This window comes from Lotus japonicus, chromosome 2 (assembly GCF_012489685.1).
Source record: "Lotus japonicus ecotype B-129 chromosome 2, LjGifu_v1.2".
Classification (NCBI taxonomy): domain Eukaryota; kingdom Viridiplantae; phylum Streptophyta; class Magnoliopsida; order Fabales; family Fabaceae; genus Lotus; species Lotus japonicus.
This window is the reverse complement of record NC_080042.1, coordinates 15730425-15745841: the sequence shown is the minus strand read 5'-3', so window position 1 is coordinate 15745841 and position 15417 is coordinate 15730425. Positions and strand designations below refer to the sequence as shown.

Sequence of the window (15417 nt, the reverse complement as noted above, 5' to 3'; positions counted from 1 at the left end):
GGCAGGGTTCTTCTCATCTTCAAAACCAGGAGGTTGGTGCACATATACTTCCTCTGATATGTATCCATTCAGGAAGGCACTCTTGACATCCATCTGATGAAGGATTATGTTGTGATTCACTGAAAAAGAGATCAGCAGTCTGATTGCTTCTAATCTTGCTACTGGAGCAAACGTTTCAGTATAATCTATTCCTTCTTGCTGACTATAGCCTTGAGCAACTAGTCTTGCTTTGTTTCTGACTACATCTCCTTTTTCATTCAGCTTGTTTCTGAATACCCATTTGGTTCCAATGATGTGAGCGCCTTGAGGTTTCTTAACAAGGTTCCAAACATCATTCTTGGAGAATTGATTCAATTTTTCTTCCATTGCCAAAATCCAGTCTTTGTCTTGAAGAGCTTCATCAATTGATTTTGGTTCAATTAAGGAAACCAATCCCTTCAGACTAAGTAGAGTCTCTTCAGAGGGTCTGAAAGCTGATCTGGTTCTGACTGGTTCATCTTTGTTTCCCAGAATCAACTCCTTAGGGTGAGAGGCAACAATTCTGTTCTTCTTCTGAGGTTGTGGATCAGAGGGACCAACTTCCTCTGGAGTGTCTTCCTCTGGTTCAGCTTCCTCTGGAGCTTTGCCTTTATCAGAAACAGTAATACTCATATCTGCAAACTTTTCAACTAGCTTTGACTGATCAGAGTCAAGCTTATCATCAAATCTAACATGAATAGATTCTTCAATAGTTTTAGCATCAGTATTATAAATTCTAAAACCTTTAGATCGTTAAGAGTAACCAAGTAATAGACATTTAGAAGATTTAGAATCAAACTTATGTAATCTATCCTTAGTATTCAGAGCATAGCAAACACAACCAAAAGGATGAAAATAAGAAATGTTGGGTTTTACTTTCTTCCACAATTCATAAGGAGTCTTATTCAGAATTGGTCTCACAGAGATTCTGTTATGAATGTAACATGTTGTGTTTACTGCCTCTGCCCAAAAGTGCTTTGCCATGTCAGTTTCTTGAAGCATGGTTCTAGCCATCTCCTGAAGAGTTCTGTTCTTCCTCTCAACAACCCCATTTTGTTGAGGAGTTCTAGGACAAGAGAAATCATGTGCAATTCCATAGGAATCAAACAGACTCTCAAACTTGTCATTCTCAAACTCTCCACCATGATCACTTTTGACACGCATAATCCTGCAAGCCTTCTCATTTTGCACTTGGGCAATAAAGGTAGAGAACACAGAATGAGACTCATCCTTGAGGGATAGAAATTTTACCCATGTCCAGCGGCTATAGTCGTCAACAATGACCATTCCATATCTCTTGCCACCTATAGACTCAGTTTTCACTGGTCCAAAAAGGTCGATATGCAGAAGTTCCAACGGCCTTGAGGTGGAAACAACATTCTTAGCCTTGAAAGGGACTTTTGTAAATTTGCCTTTCTGACATGCTTCACAAAGAGCATCTGAAGAGAACTTCAGAGTGGGTAAGCCCCTGACAAGGTCAAGCTTACACAGCTGAGAAATATTTCTCATACTGGCATGCCCTAACCGTCTATGCCATACCCATTGCTCCTCATTAACAGAAAGAAGGCACTTTACTTTCTGAGTTTCCAACTCAGACAATCTGATCTTATAAGTGCTTTTCCTCCTCTTGCTGTTAAACAGAACAGAGCCATTGATCTAACTTACAGCCCTGCAGGACTTTTGATTGAAGATAATATCATAACCCTTGTCAGCTAATTGGCTTATAGACAATAAGTTGTGATTTATTCCATCTACTAGCAGAGCATTATCAATGCATGGACTATTATCAATACCAATAGTGCCAGAACCAACAATTTTACCCTTCTCATTTCCTCCAAAGCCAACTTCGCCTCCAGGCTTAAGTTTTAGCTCTTGGAACATACGCCCTTCTCCCGTCATGTGACGCGAGCATCCACTGTCCAGATACCATGATTGGTGTTTCAGTGGAGCGATCAAGGATATCTGCAACATAGATAATCTTGTCCTTAGGTACCCATTTCCTGGGTCCTTTCTTGTTAGTTACCCCAGAGGTTCTGATGACCTTGGGTTTCTCAACATGATAATGTAAAGGAATTTGAGCATGATATTTAAGCACAGAAGGAGTTCCCTTTTTACGAGAGGGTTTAGCAATTTTAGCAGGCAATGATTCAGGCAAAATGGTACCAGAGGGTACAAACTGTTCATGCAAAGGTTTGGCCTTAGGCATAGGAGACTCATTTCTACTTGGTCCAGAATAGCCAATGCCACTCATCCCATTTCTGCTAATGCCATAGATCATTGAAGCCATCAAGCTTCTATCTACGCTTTTAGCTAGGAATCTCTGAAAGGATTTTTCATATTTAGATTCATTCTTTATATCAGAGGCATCACATGCAACAACTTCTTCTAACTTGATAATTTGATTTTTAAGCACAAAGTTAGAGTTAACTAAAGCATGATTATATTCTTTCAGTTCAGAAATAATTTTCTCATGTTCAGTAGAAGTTTTAGAAACAACAGTGAATTCCTTTTTCAACCTTTTATGCTTAGTCAAGAGAGAGTTATATTTATCCATGATATCAGACAAAGCACATTTAAGTTCAGAGGTTGAGAAGGAAGCGAATACCTCATTTTCATCGTCAGAGTCTGGATCTTCCTCTGATGCTGATTCAGAATTAGTTGCTTCTTTTGACTCTGCTTCTTTGTTCTTGACAGTAGCCATGAGTCCTTCAACAACTTCTCCATTAGAGTCAACATCCTCTGACTCTGATTCATCAAAAGTCACCATGAGGCCTTTCTTAGCTTTGAAATGCTTCTTTGGCTTCTTGTCCTTTTTTCAGCTTGGGACAATCACTCTTGTAGTGCCCTGATTCTTTGCATTCAAAGCATGTGACTTCCTTTGATGAAGACTTCTTCTGACCAGAGGAAGATTCATTCTTTCCTTTATACTTTCCAGAGCCTTTGTACTTGCTCTGCCTGTGCTTCCAGATGCGGTTAAGCCTTCTGGAGATCAGAGTCAGTTCATCTTCATTAGAATCTTCAGAGGCTTCTTCAGATTCTTCTTCTTCTTCTTGGAGAGCTTTAGCCTTTTCAGATTTGGATTTCAAGGCTATAGACTTCTTCTTTTGATCCTGATGTTCATAACGCTTCAGTTCATGACACTTCAGTATGCTTATGAGTTCTTCCAGACTCATCTGATCAACATCTCTTGTGAGCTCCAAAGAAGTTATCAGAGGCATCCAGCTTTCAGGAAGGCCTCTCAGAATTCTCATGACATGATCAGCAGTTGTGTAGCTCTTGTTGAGAGGTCTAATTCCAGCAATGAGTAGCTGAAATATGGAGAACATGTCCTCAATGGACTCACTGGACTCCATTTGGAAGGATTCATACTTTCTGATTAAGGCCAACGCCTTTGATTCCTTCACCTTCTTGTTTCCTTCATGGGTCATCTTTAATGAATCAAAGATACTCTTAGCATACTCACGATCTGTGATCTTTTGATATTCTTCGTAAGAGATAGCACTTAGAAGAATAGTTCTAGCTTTATGATGCAGTGAGTAAAGTTTCTTTTGTTATGCAGACATCTCTGATCTTGAGATCTTCTTGCCATCAACATCAACTAGACGCTCGTAGCCATCCACTATAATATCCCAGAGATCTGCATCAAAGCCCAGAAAGAAGCTTTCAATCCTGTCTTTCCAGTATTCAAATCTTTACCCATCAAACATAGGAGGCTTTGCACTGTAGACATCTTTTTGCGTTTCAATGGTGGCAGCCATTTTAGTTTTTCACACCGGCCCGGATCACTGAACACTGTTAGGTGTGGTAATCAGAACTTGCGCTCTGATACCAATTGAAGGTATGAAAAACGATAGAAAGGGGGGTTTGAATAGCGTTTTACAACTAAAAACTCAACCCACTTGAGATTTAAATAAATCTCTTTGAACACCAAGGATAAGAGTGCAGAGATAAGAGATAAGGAAAGCACACAAATGATTTTATCCTGGTTCACTTGATAAATCCCTCAAGCTAATCCAGTCCACCCGCTAAGGTGATTTCTTCCTTCTTAGAATGAAGGCAATCCACTAATCAGAGTTTTGTTACAACTGCACTTGCTACCTGCAAAGTGACTAAGAATACACTGACTTAGCTAACACTAAGATTCACTCTCTTAGTCTTCTCTAGAATCCGATCAACCTTGATCTCCTAAAGGTAAAACAAACAACTGTTTGAAAGTATTGGGTTTACAAATAAGTGCTTCTTCAAAAGCTGATAATAAACACACTTAGTTATATTTGAAGAAAGATTGCTAAGAAGATTTTAGATATTTCTTGCGCGTGAGTAAGTTTTTTTGGCGGCATCTTTCAATCTTTAGCATCTATATACTCCAAGGATTAGGGTCTGAACGTTGCATGGAGATGCTACCGTTGGAGGGCAGATCTGAAATTTCCAAGTTCTACTATGGCTGAATCAGTTAGGTAAGGTCGTCAGGAATGGTACAATTGCTTTTGTACTTTGGATAGCGACATGACCTTCAACCTTGTTGACTTCTGATTAGAGGATGCTTCATCTTGGAACTTGTGAAGCTTGATGATCAGAGTTAGAGGGAAGCTTGGATCCTCTGACCTTTGTACCTTCTGCTTCTGGATTCAGAGTAGAAGTACTTGGTCTTCGGAGCCAACTTACACTTGGACTTCAGAGTCTTCACTACTCAGCTTCTGATGCTTCAGAGCTTCTGATCCTTCAGAGCGTCTGATCCTTTAGAGCGTCTGATCCTTCAGAGCGTCTGATTCTTCAGAACGTCTGATCCTTTAGAGCTTCTAGTGAGCTGAATCCATATCAGAGCTTTGTAATCTTCAGATCTTCTGAAGCTTGATATACTGTTCAGATTGAACATAGTACGTGCGAAAGCGTTGCAGAGGTTACTCTTTGAGCATTGTGCTTCTGATTTTTGTGAGATAGGTTCAGAGTCTTGGCCTGTCATTTGAACACTCAGAAAACAACGTTAGAGTACCATAATTGTTCATACTTAATAGTTAACTTGTAATCATCAAAATATAGAGTTGTACTACTAGATCAAAACTTGATCTTACACTTCCATCCAGAATTCGCACTTTGAGCCATTAGCATATAACTCCTTCTCCCGCAATACTCCTAGCACTTGACGTAAATGCTCTTCGTGTTCCTCTTTACTCTTCGAGTAAATCAGAATGTCGTCAATGAACACCACCACGAACTTGTCCAGGAATGGTCTGAACACACGGCTCATATAATCCTTGAACATAGCGGGTTCATTGGTAACTCTGAACGGCATCACGAGGTACTCATAATGCCCGTATCGAGTTCTGAATGCGGTCTTCTAAATGTCAGCTTCTTTGACTTGAATATGGTGATAACCCGACTTCAAATCTATCTTCGAGAAAACAACAGCTCCCCGAAGTTGATCCATTAGATCATCTATCCGAGGCATCGGATAACGATTTTTCACCGTCACTTTGTTGAGTTGTCGGTAATCCACGCATAGTCTGGACTTCCCGTCCTTCTTCTTCACCAACAGCACAGGCGCACCCCATGGCGACACACTTGGTCGGATAAATCCCTTTGAAGAGAGATCATCCAACTGCTTTGCTAACTCCGTCAACTCCGCTGGTGCCATCCGATAAGGCGCCATTGATATTGGTCCCGTGCCGGGCATAATATCAATAGAAAACTCTGTCTCCCTTACTGGCAGTAATCCAGGAACGTCTTCTGGAAACACATCCACAAATTCCTGCACCACCAGGACGTTGCGCACATCGCCGTCGTTCTTTGCCTCTGCTACAATAGAGTGCATAAATGCCGGTGAACTCTTTCCCAAGGTGTACGAATTCAAGTAGTCCGTAACACCTGAATCTGGAAAAACTACGACCTTGTTAGCACAGTCCAAAAGAACATGATACTGTGTCAATCAATCCATTCCCAAAATCACATTGAGCTCCTTGAGCCCTAAACAGATGAGGTTCGCAAAGAACTTCCGATCCTCGTAGATCAACGGACACCGCAAGCATGTCGTGCGCGTAACTAATCGATCAGCGGCAGGGGTTGTCACCACCAAATCGAACGGTAAATCAGCAGTTAGTAATCCTAACTTCTCCACACACTCTTCAGCAATGAATGAGTGCGTCGCACCAGAATCAAACAACACCATTAAAGAATTTCCAGCGATAACACACGTAACCTGGATAAGATCATCAGTTACAGCAGCCTGTTAGGCAGAAATTGCAAACACATGACCTGGAGCAGAAGGTCGCCATCCCCTAGCGGTGTTCAACACTGGCTCTGGTTTTTCAGCATTAGGGCAGTTCCTCTCGACGTGCCCTGGTTTCTGACACTTCCAGCACACGATCTCCTTTCCACATTCATTCGCATAGTGCCCCTTCTGGTTGCATGTTGGTCAATCTGCAAGTGTACAGAATCAAGTTCAAGGTTGGAAAGCAAATAAAATTCAGTTTTAAGGTTGATTGTTTAGGTGACTAATGGTGAGCATGCATTGGGTTCTTGCTTAACTAATTCAGTTCTAATCAACTTATTCTATCCACAAAACTTTGAGTCTCTCCTTGATGCTCTAGCCTAATCAATCATCTATCGATGCCTCGCATACACAATCCTCTCAAGCCAAAAGATAGGCACAATTCCTTGGTAACCTAAACATTTGCTAAAGGCATTAAGCATGCAATTCAGGCCAACAAACCCCAACCTTTCCTCTATTCCTAGTAGCAAGCATAGAAGAGGTAATCCCACAACAAGTCCCTAATCTATAACAAACTTCCGTTCTATTACAGATAAGCATAAAGCTAGCACGCGTTCTAACTTTATACATAAAGCATGGATATGGGATTCAAGGGTTTACTCAGAGGATTCATGAATAGAAATAGGAATTAAGATTAAAACATCATAAGTCTTACAAAGAACCCAAAGCAAAACGGGTTTAGCCAAGCATGGCTATGGAATCCATACAAGAAAAGAAGGATAAAACCTGGAACATGGACTTGGAGAAAGCTTCTCCTCAAGCTCCAGAGCCTAATCTTACTTCTAACTTATTTAGGAATGTATAGAAATGACAAAAGTTACAAAAGAAATGACAAAAAGCATATTTATAGGCAAACAAGTCGAGTATGGGCGCTCAGGCGCCAATTAAGCACGCCTGAGTGCCAATTCAAAGTGAAAACAACGCCTCTGGAAGGCAACTGGCGCTCAGGCGCTCAACAGGAGCGCTCAGGCGCCAATTCCTTTCTAGCATCATGTAAACAACGATCCAATTGGCGCTCAAGCGCTCAACACGAGCGCCTGAGCGCTCTCTACATGCTAGAAAGGTTCTTGAACTTCTTCTTAACTCCTCTTTATGCCTCCCTTCAATTTTCCAAGCCTCTTGACCTTCTTTCTTCATCAGTTTTCAGACCTAGCTGCTTGGGAACAAAGCAAGGAAAATATCTAGGATTTCCAAGAGTTTATTAGCATAAAAGACCCTCAATTCAAGTAGAAAAGATATGCAAGTCCTAAACTTACTTAAAATGCAAGAAAGGTTCCTATAAAACTATAAAATTACCAAAACAAGGTAAAAATACAAATAAAGATAAAAATGCATGAGAATGCATGAAACACTACATGAGACTAAACAAAAGACTCAAAACTAACTAAGAAATGACCCTAAAAACACTACTAAACTAGGGCCATCACACCACTATACTCAACGACAGCTCGTCCTCGAGCGTAAACAACACTCGCTTGCCCTCAAGCGCAAGAAATGCTCCCAAAACAAGTGCCCAACAAAGAATACTTATCACAAAACCGGGGGATTTAGCAACCACAACTGGTTCCAAAAGAAAGACACAACAATCCACTTCATTCAACTTTTAGACAAAGGAAAGTGTAGAGTCCACTATGAGAAGCATATAGATCTAATATTCCTAGGATGAGATATATATTTAGTGCACTGAGCACACAAGCAGTTCATAGGTTTTGGATATCATTCACTCAAGAGCAACAGAGATCAAACATGCACAAATTCAATGAGACTTCAAAGGGTTGAAATGTTGGCTTGGTGAAGTACAAGGTGGTTGGTCCCTAAGGAAGTCTAAAGCTTCAAGCATCTTGAATGTGGTCCTATTAGTAACCCCTGAGCTTTCAACAATAAAATTTTTAAGCAAAAGTCTCTTGACCCATTTTTCAACTTTCTTTTCTTCTAATTTTTCTTTTTGCAACTCCAACTTGATTAGGAGTCTTTTTTTCCTTTTTCTCTTTCTTCTTTTTTTTACACTTGGGGCAAGAGACATTTCCAACTTTATTTAGCTTCAAAACAATTTAAAGACCATCACTCCCCAAAATCCAACCTATCATCCATCCCAATCATTTAGCTAACAAAGAAACCTTCAATAAACTCAAAAGGGACAACTAGGGACAAATGTTCAAGCCAACAAACTCTGAAGCTCAAAAACCTACATGTCTCAAGAATTGTTCAAGTATCACAAAGCATGCAAAGAGTGAAATCAATACAGAACCAAGAAGTACGAGTGAGTCAGGATCCTCCAGGGAAATTTAATGGTGAAGGGTCAAAGATGGACCCTTATGGACTCACACCAACTCTATCCTTAAGAAACACTCGGAAGATCGAAGTCTCCTTCTCTCTTCCCCAAAACATGCAATCACTCATCCCCAAAAGAAAATCCAAATATTCACAAAAACATTTTCCAAAACCAGCACAAGCTAGAGAGCACAACTACGGGCTAAAACATGTGAGTATAGGGAAGTAAAGACCAAAAAACGACTCTTACAAAATAATGCATGAATAAAAGAAAAAATAAAAACTACAAAAGAAAAATATGTAAAAATGCATGAGCTAAACTAAGGGAAAGAGTCGACCTCCTTTACCAATTACCACGGAGGCCTTAGATACACCTCCTACTCCAGAATTTAGGTTCTCATTCCCTACAAAATGCAACAAACAAACAAGAAAAATAAAACAAGACTTGGGTTGTCTCTCAAGCAACCCTAAGTTATAGTCCTAGGTGGACTCTCCTTCCTTTGGTGTTAGGAAGGAAATTCCTTACCATCAATCTTTCTTCCACATGTACAAGGTAGGAACCTTGCACAAAATTTTTGGAACATCTCCTCCCAAGAGAGGGTATCATCCATGGTTAGAAAAACCGGACCGGATCGGCCGGTTGAACCGGTCAGACCGGGAACCGGACCCCAAGACGGTTCAAAACAACCATAAAACCGTAGGGTAATAAAACCGGAACAGAACCGGGCAAACCGGCCGGTTGACGCTTTGGGCCGGTTCAGGGGAAAAAAGGATTTTTTGAGTATTTTTTTGGTACAATGGGCGGAGCTCATGGAAACTGGCAGGAAAAAAAAAGCTTGAGGAGTGCTCTAAGAAACGCTGAATAGAGAAAGAAACTGAGAAGTGAGAAGTGAGAAAATCTCAAATGGAAACCACCACTCTGCCTCTCTTGCTTCCTTTCACCGCTGTGGAGCCTCTCTCATCTTTTCCCCTGCCAGCGTAAGCACAACCATATGAGATTTTGGTTTCTTCCCTTCCGCTCTGATCTTTCTTCTAATAGGAAAGGATACTTATGGTGTTTCTGATTTGTGAGTAATGAAAAGTCTACTTTTCAAATCTAAAATAATTTTTTATTAATGGAAATGACAGTGTATGCAGCTTTTAGCTTTTGCAGTATACATTACCGTGGGAGTTGGAATCTCTAGGTGGTTTTGGAATTTTACCCACAAATTATAAAACTATACAACCACTTTCTTTTATATTATTTTAATACCTCCTATAAATCAATGTTACATATTGATCAAAATAATTCAATGCTACGTACAGTTAAAAGAAACAATTGGCAATCAGTGGTGATTTGTTTTTTTTTTCTCACAAAAATATTTTCTTTAAAATTAAAAAGTTATGATCTACACTAAACATAAAATAATAGAATAAACTATGAGATTATCCTTTAAAAATAACATTGGCATATGATGGAGTTTTTTCTTTAACTCTTTTTTTGAACTCATATGATGGAGTTCATCTTGTTGATTGTTATAATAATTGATAATATTTTGAACATACTATTTTGATTGTGTAGTTTTTATTTGAAGTATGAAGTTATGGATAGTGACTTTTTTTATTTAATATTACCTTATATACTATACATTTATTTTAAAATAGTTTTATTTAATTTATAGCGGTAAAATCGGTTGAACCACGGTTGAACTACGGTTGGACCAGTGAACCTTGAACCGGTAACCTCACCGGTTTAATTACCGGTCCGGTTCTGATAACCTTGGTATCATCTAAACCATCATACCAAATCCTTGCTCCCCCCCTTCAAGGAGTGAGGGAAGAGCTTAATCTTGAGCTCATCACTAGTCACACCTTCCATATTTACAAGGTGACTAGCTTGAATGAATCTGGCCATGTGGGCTTGGAAATTCTCATCTTTAGACCCCCCATACTTGTTTTCACTAACAAGCTTGATGAGAGCTTGATTGAGCTCAACATCTTTTTCCTTCACTTTGGGGGTCCCTTTTGAAGGCCTTGACAAGCTTTTGATCACATCACAAACAAAATCACCATTAAGGTTAATTAGTTTGCAAATTAGGATTGAAAACCGAAAATCTTACCTTGTCCTTACCAACTCGGAGAATGAGCTGACCCTTATCAACATCAATCTTAGCCCTACCAGTGGCTAAGAAGGGTCGGCCTAGAATGAGAGGAATCTTTGCATCCTCCTCCATGTCCAGCACCACAAAGTCCACAGGGAACACATACTTGTCCACCTTCACCATAACATCTTCCACAATCCCATATGGTGTTTTTAGGGATCGGTCCGCCATTTGTAAGGAGAGCATGGTCGGGGTGACCTCTCCTAAGTTCAGCCTTTTAAACATGCTAAGCGGCATCAAGTTGATGCTCGCTCCCAAGTCGCCAAGGCTTCAACAACAGTCAACCCCTCAATCTCCACTGGGATAGTAAAACTCCTAGGATCCTACTCTTCTTAGGCATTTTTCTTTGCAAAATGGCACTACACTCCTCGGTCATCATGATAGTTTCATCAACCTCACTCAACTTCCTTCTCTTACTTAAAATGTCCTTCATGAACTTAGCATAGATAGACATTTTTTCCAAAGCATCGGAAAAAGGGATATCGATATGGAGTTTCTTAAAAACTTCCAAAAATTTTGAAAACTTTTTATCCAAATTCTTTTTAGCTAGTGCTTTAGGAAAAGGTACTTTGCCAAGTTCAGGAATAAGATCATTCATCACTCTATTTTTAATAGGAACATTCACTTCCTCCTCAACTATTTCCTCACTTTTTCCTCCCTCTACTTTCTTTTCTAACCCACTCAACACTCTACCACTTCTATTAGTAACAACAGCAGAATTTTCTTGTTTGGGATTGGGGATAGTATCGGAAGGAAGTTTACCTTGAGGCTTTTCGGCTATTTGCTTGGCTAGCTGGCCAAGTTGGTTCTCCAAGTTCTTGATAGCTACCTCTTGGTTCTTATAGTTGTTCTTCATGCGGTTGATGCAGCTCTCCAATAGATCCTCTAAGCTCTTCTTGCCACCATCATTTTCACCAACTTGCTCTTGGACTTGTTGAGATAGTCCAGAGCTTTGATCTCGGAAACCTTAACTAGTCATGGTACAACAATCACTAACATGAGGCCCTCCATTAACCACACACTCCACTTTGACTACTGTAGCACCGACCAAATTGGTCGCCTTTATGTGATTTTGAATCTCCGCCATTCGTTCGGAGAGTTGCTTGTTGGAAGCCAAGAGCTTGTCATAAGCTTCCACTTCAACCTTACTCCTTCGGGTTTGACGATCATTTTCAGAGTTCATGGCTCTCGCTGCCATCTTTTCTATTAAGTCATACCCCGCTTGTAGGGGAAGAACATCGAACTCCCCATTTGAAGCCGCATCTAGGCCAAACCTCCAAGAGTATTGTAGACCATCATAAAATGTTGCAACCAATTCAGCTTGGGTGAGATTGTGTTGAGGACATTTTCTCAAGAGCTTCTTGAAGCGCTCCCAAGCTTCATATAGATTCTCTTCAGCGGTTTGCACAAAATTCATAATGTCTTTTTTCAATTTCCTCAAAAGGGCTCTTGGGAAGAACCTTGTTGTAAATTTTTCTACTAAGTCTTCCCAAGTAGTGATACTCCCTTGAGGTTGTAAATTCAGCCATTCCTCCGCTACATCCTTCAAAGAAAATGAAAACAAGCTCAACCGAATTGCATCCGCCGGAACATTGTTCACACGATAAGTGTTGCAATTCCGGATGAACCTCTCCATGTGAGCGTGAGGATCTTCCAGGGCACCTCCACCATATTGCCTTTGGCTCACCAAGTTGATGAATGTCGGTCTCAACTCAAAGTTTCCAACTCCCTCGGGAAAAACAATGCTCCCAGGATAGTCATAACTCATAGTAGATGAAGTGGGTTCCCGAAGAGACCAGTTGGCATTCTCAACTTCTTGTTCACGTAACCGGAGGGTGATCCCCTCTTGGATTCTCGCCTCAATATGGGCTTGCATATCCTCCTTCGTCATATGACCACCCATGACGGTGTCTCTCTCGAGAGCAACCTGAAAGTATGACACTAAAACAGAGAAGGATTAGTAGCACCAATTCTAGACAAGTTCAAAACTAAAATAAAACCACAAACTAAAAACTTAAATAAAAAATCACAAACAATTCCCCGGCAACGGCGCCAAAAACTTGTTGGTCAATCTGCAAGTGTACATAATCTACCCGGTTTTAATTTATCGAACCACAGGGAATTGGGATGTGAATTCGGTTTAAGAATCAAGTTCAAGGTTGGAAAGCAAATAAAATTCAGTTTTAAGGTTGATTGTTTAGGTGACTAATGGTGAGCATGCATTGGGTTCTTGCTTAACTAATTCAGTTCTAATCAACTTATTCTATCCACAAAACTTTGAGTCTCTCCTTGATGCTCTAGCCTAATCAATCATCTATCGATGCCTCGCATACACAATCCTCTCAAGCCAAAAGATAGGCACAATTCCTTGGTAACCTAAACATTTGCTAAAGGCATTAAGCATGCAATTCAGGCCAACAAACCCCAACCTTTCCTCTATTCCTAGTAGCAAGCATAGAAGAGGTAATCCCACAACAAGTCCCTAATCTATAACAAACTTCCGTTCTATTATAGATAAGCATAAAGCTAGCACGCGTTCTAACTTTATACATAAAGCATGGATATGGGATTCAAGGGTTTACTCAGAGGATTCATGAATAGAAATAGGAATTAAGATTAAAACATCATAAGTCTTACAAAGAACCCAAAGCAAAAGGGGTTTAGCCAAGCATGGCTATGGAGTCCATACAAGAAAAGAAGGATAAAACCTGGAACATGGACTTGGAGAAAGCTTCTCCTCAAGCTCCAAAGCCTAACCTTACTTCTAACTTATTTAGGAATGTATTGAAATGACAAAAGTTACAAAAGAAATGACAAAAAGCCTATTTATAGGCAAACAAGTCGAGTCTGGGCGCTCAGGCGCCAATTAAGCACGCCTGAGTGCCAATTCAAAGTGAAAACAACGCCTCTGGAAGGAGCGATCCAATTGGCGCTCAACCGCTCAACACGAGCGCCTGAGCGCTCTCTACATGCTAGAAAGGTTCTTGAACTTCTTCTTAACTCCTCTTTATGCCTCCCTTCAATTTTCCAAGCCTCTTGACCTTCTTTCTTTATCAGTTTTCAGACCTAGCTTCTTGGGAACAACGCAAGGAAAATATCTAGGATTTCCAAGAGTTTATTAGCATAAAAGACCCTCAATTCAAGTAGAAAAGATATGCAAGTCCTAAACTTACTTAAAATGCAAGAAAGGTCCCTATAAAACTATAAATTTACCAAAACAAAGTAAAAACACAAATAAAGATAAAAATGCATGAGAATGCATGAAACACTACATGAGACTCAACAAAAGACTCAAAACTAACTAAGAAATGACCCTAAAAACACTACTAAACTAGGGTCATCATTGCACTTGAAACAGACGACATCATCCTTAGGAGCAGGTGATGCACCCTTTCCAGCGAAAGGCACCCTGTCAGTAGGACGCTGATAAGGCTTCCTCATCGGCGCCTTGCCCTTGTCAAATCTTCCAGCAGCTTTCTGTCCACTATACCTTCCTGATTGGCTCTGTCCTGAGCGAACTGGTCCTCCATTGCCGGTCTGACCCCTTTGTCTGTTCTCCATCGCCTCTACCTCACGGGCCTTCTCAACCACCTGTTGACAAACCCTGATCCCCAGCGGCCTGACAGACTTCTCGATTTCATTCCTCAAACCCCTCAGAAACCTGTTGCAGAGGTATGCCTCATCCACCCGCACTTGGAAGAAACGGAAGTGCTTGGAGAGAGCCTCCAACTTGGCAGCATACTCACCCACTGTCATCGAACCTTGTCCCCGACGTTTACCAATGCCACGATTTTGGTCCCCCACCTAATTTAATTACATGGGTGGTCCCCGACATTGTAGGTCGTGTGCAACATTAGTCCTACCGTTTATTTCTTAATGGATGAGGCTTACGTGGACGTCTAGTTGGAGAGAAAAATGAGATCTGAGGAGAGAGGGAAGCACGTGAGTATCACGTGAACTCACGTGAACCTTATATGAACTCATTATACCCAAATCTAAAACCCTAGGGATCTAAATCGCGTTACCTTCTTCGTTCCAGGGAAGTCAGGGGTTTGGGTATAATGGGTTCAGATAAGGGTCACATGATACTCATGTAACACCCCGATTTCGGTGGCGTCACTTTAGTAACCAAAAGAAAAACTTAATGCGGAAAAACGTAAATATTTTTTTTTTGATAATAACTAAGACAAGACTGAAATGGATGAAACCCAAATACGAAAAATAACAGAACTAATATACATTATATATAAGAGTTCCCGCTGTAAGTAGCAACCTCGTCACGAGTAACCTCCAGTGACGGAAAGAAGAAGCATGTAACGCCCGTAGGAAAAAGTACAGACCAAAGTAGAGGTGAAGTGTCCGCAACACAAACCTCAAAAACGAGAATAAGTTATCCCAATCGGCCTGAAACAAGACCTCCTAAGTCCAACCAACTCTCTGTGATTCCCGTAAGAAACCACACAAAAAGCTATAGGTGGGAAACTACCCTGTCCCCAAAGAAATAAATGATGTCCAGAGCTAAGACTCTACTCCTACACTAATCTCATCTCGAGGAGCTCACACTAACACTCAATCCTACATGCTAGCATGATCGTCGTCCGAATTCAAAATCCAGAACGACCTAGTCTATGTACACCATCCGTCCTCCTCTTGCTACTGCGATGTGCTCCGGTTCCAGCATCTCAACCCTAGTTTCCCCCGAAGGGTGAACCGTCGTGA

The 15417-nt window shown here is 40.7% G+C and overlaps 1 protein-coding gene and 1 non-coding gene across 2 annotated transcripts; one reads left to right on the top strand and one right to left on the bottom strand.

Annotated features, from left to right (window-relative positions):
- Nucleotides 1-5944: 5944 nt before the first annotated feature.
- LOC130736115 (uncharacterized) lies at nt 5945-14454 on the bottom strand. The gene is made up of 2 exons (XM_057587960.1): nt 14059-14454; nt 5945-6241 (listed from the first exon to the last, which is right to left on the bottom strand). The coding sequence occupies exons 1-2, from the start codon at nt 14452-14454 to the stop codon at nt 5945-5947; spliced, it is 693 nt and encodes a 230-aa protein (XP_057443943.1).
- LOC130741509 (small nucleolar RNA R71) lies at nt 12027-12133 on the top strand. The gene has a single exon (XR_009020404.1). It is a non-coding gene; the product is annotated as a small nucleolar RNA R71 (small nucleolar RNA).
- Nucleotides 14455-15417: the final 963 nt, after the last annotated feature.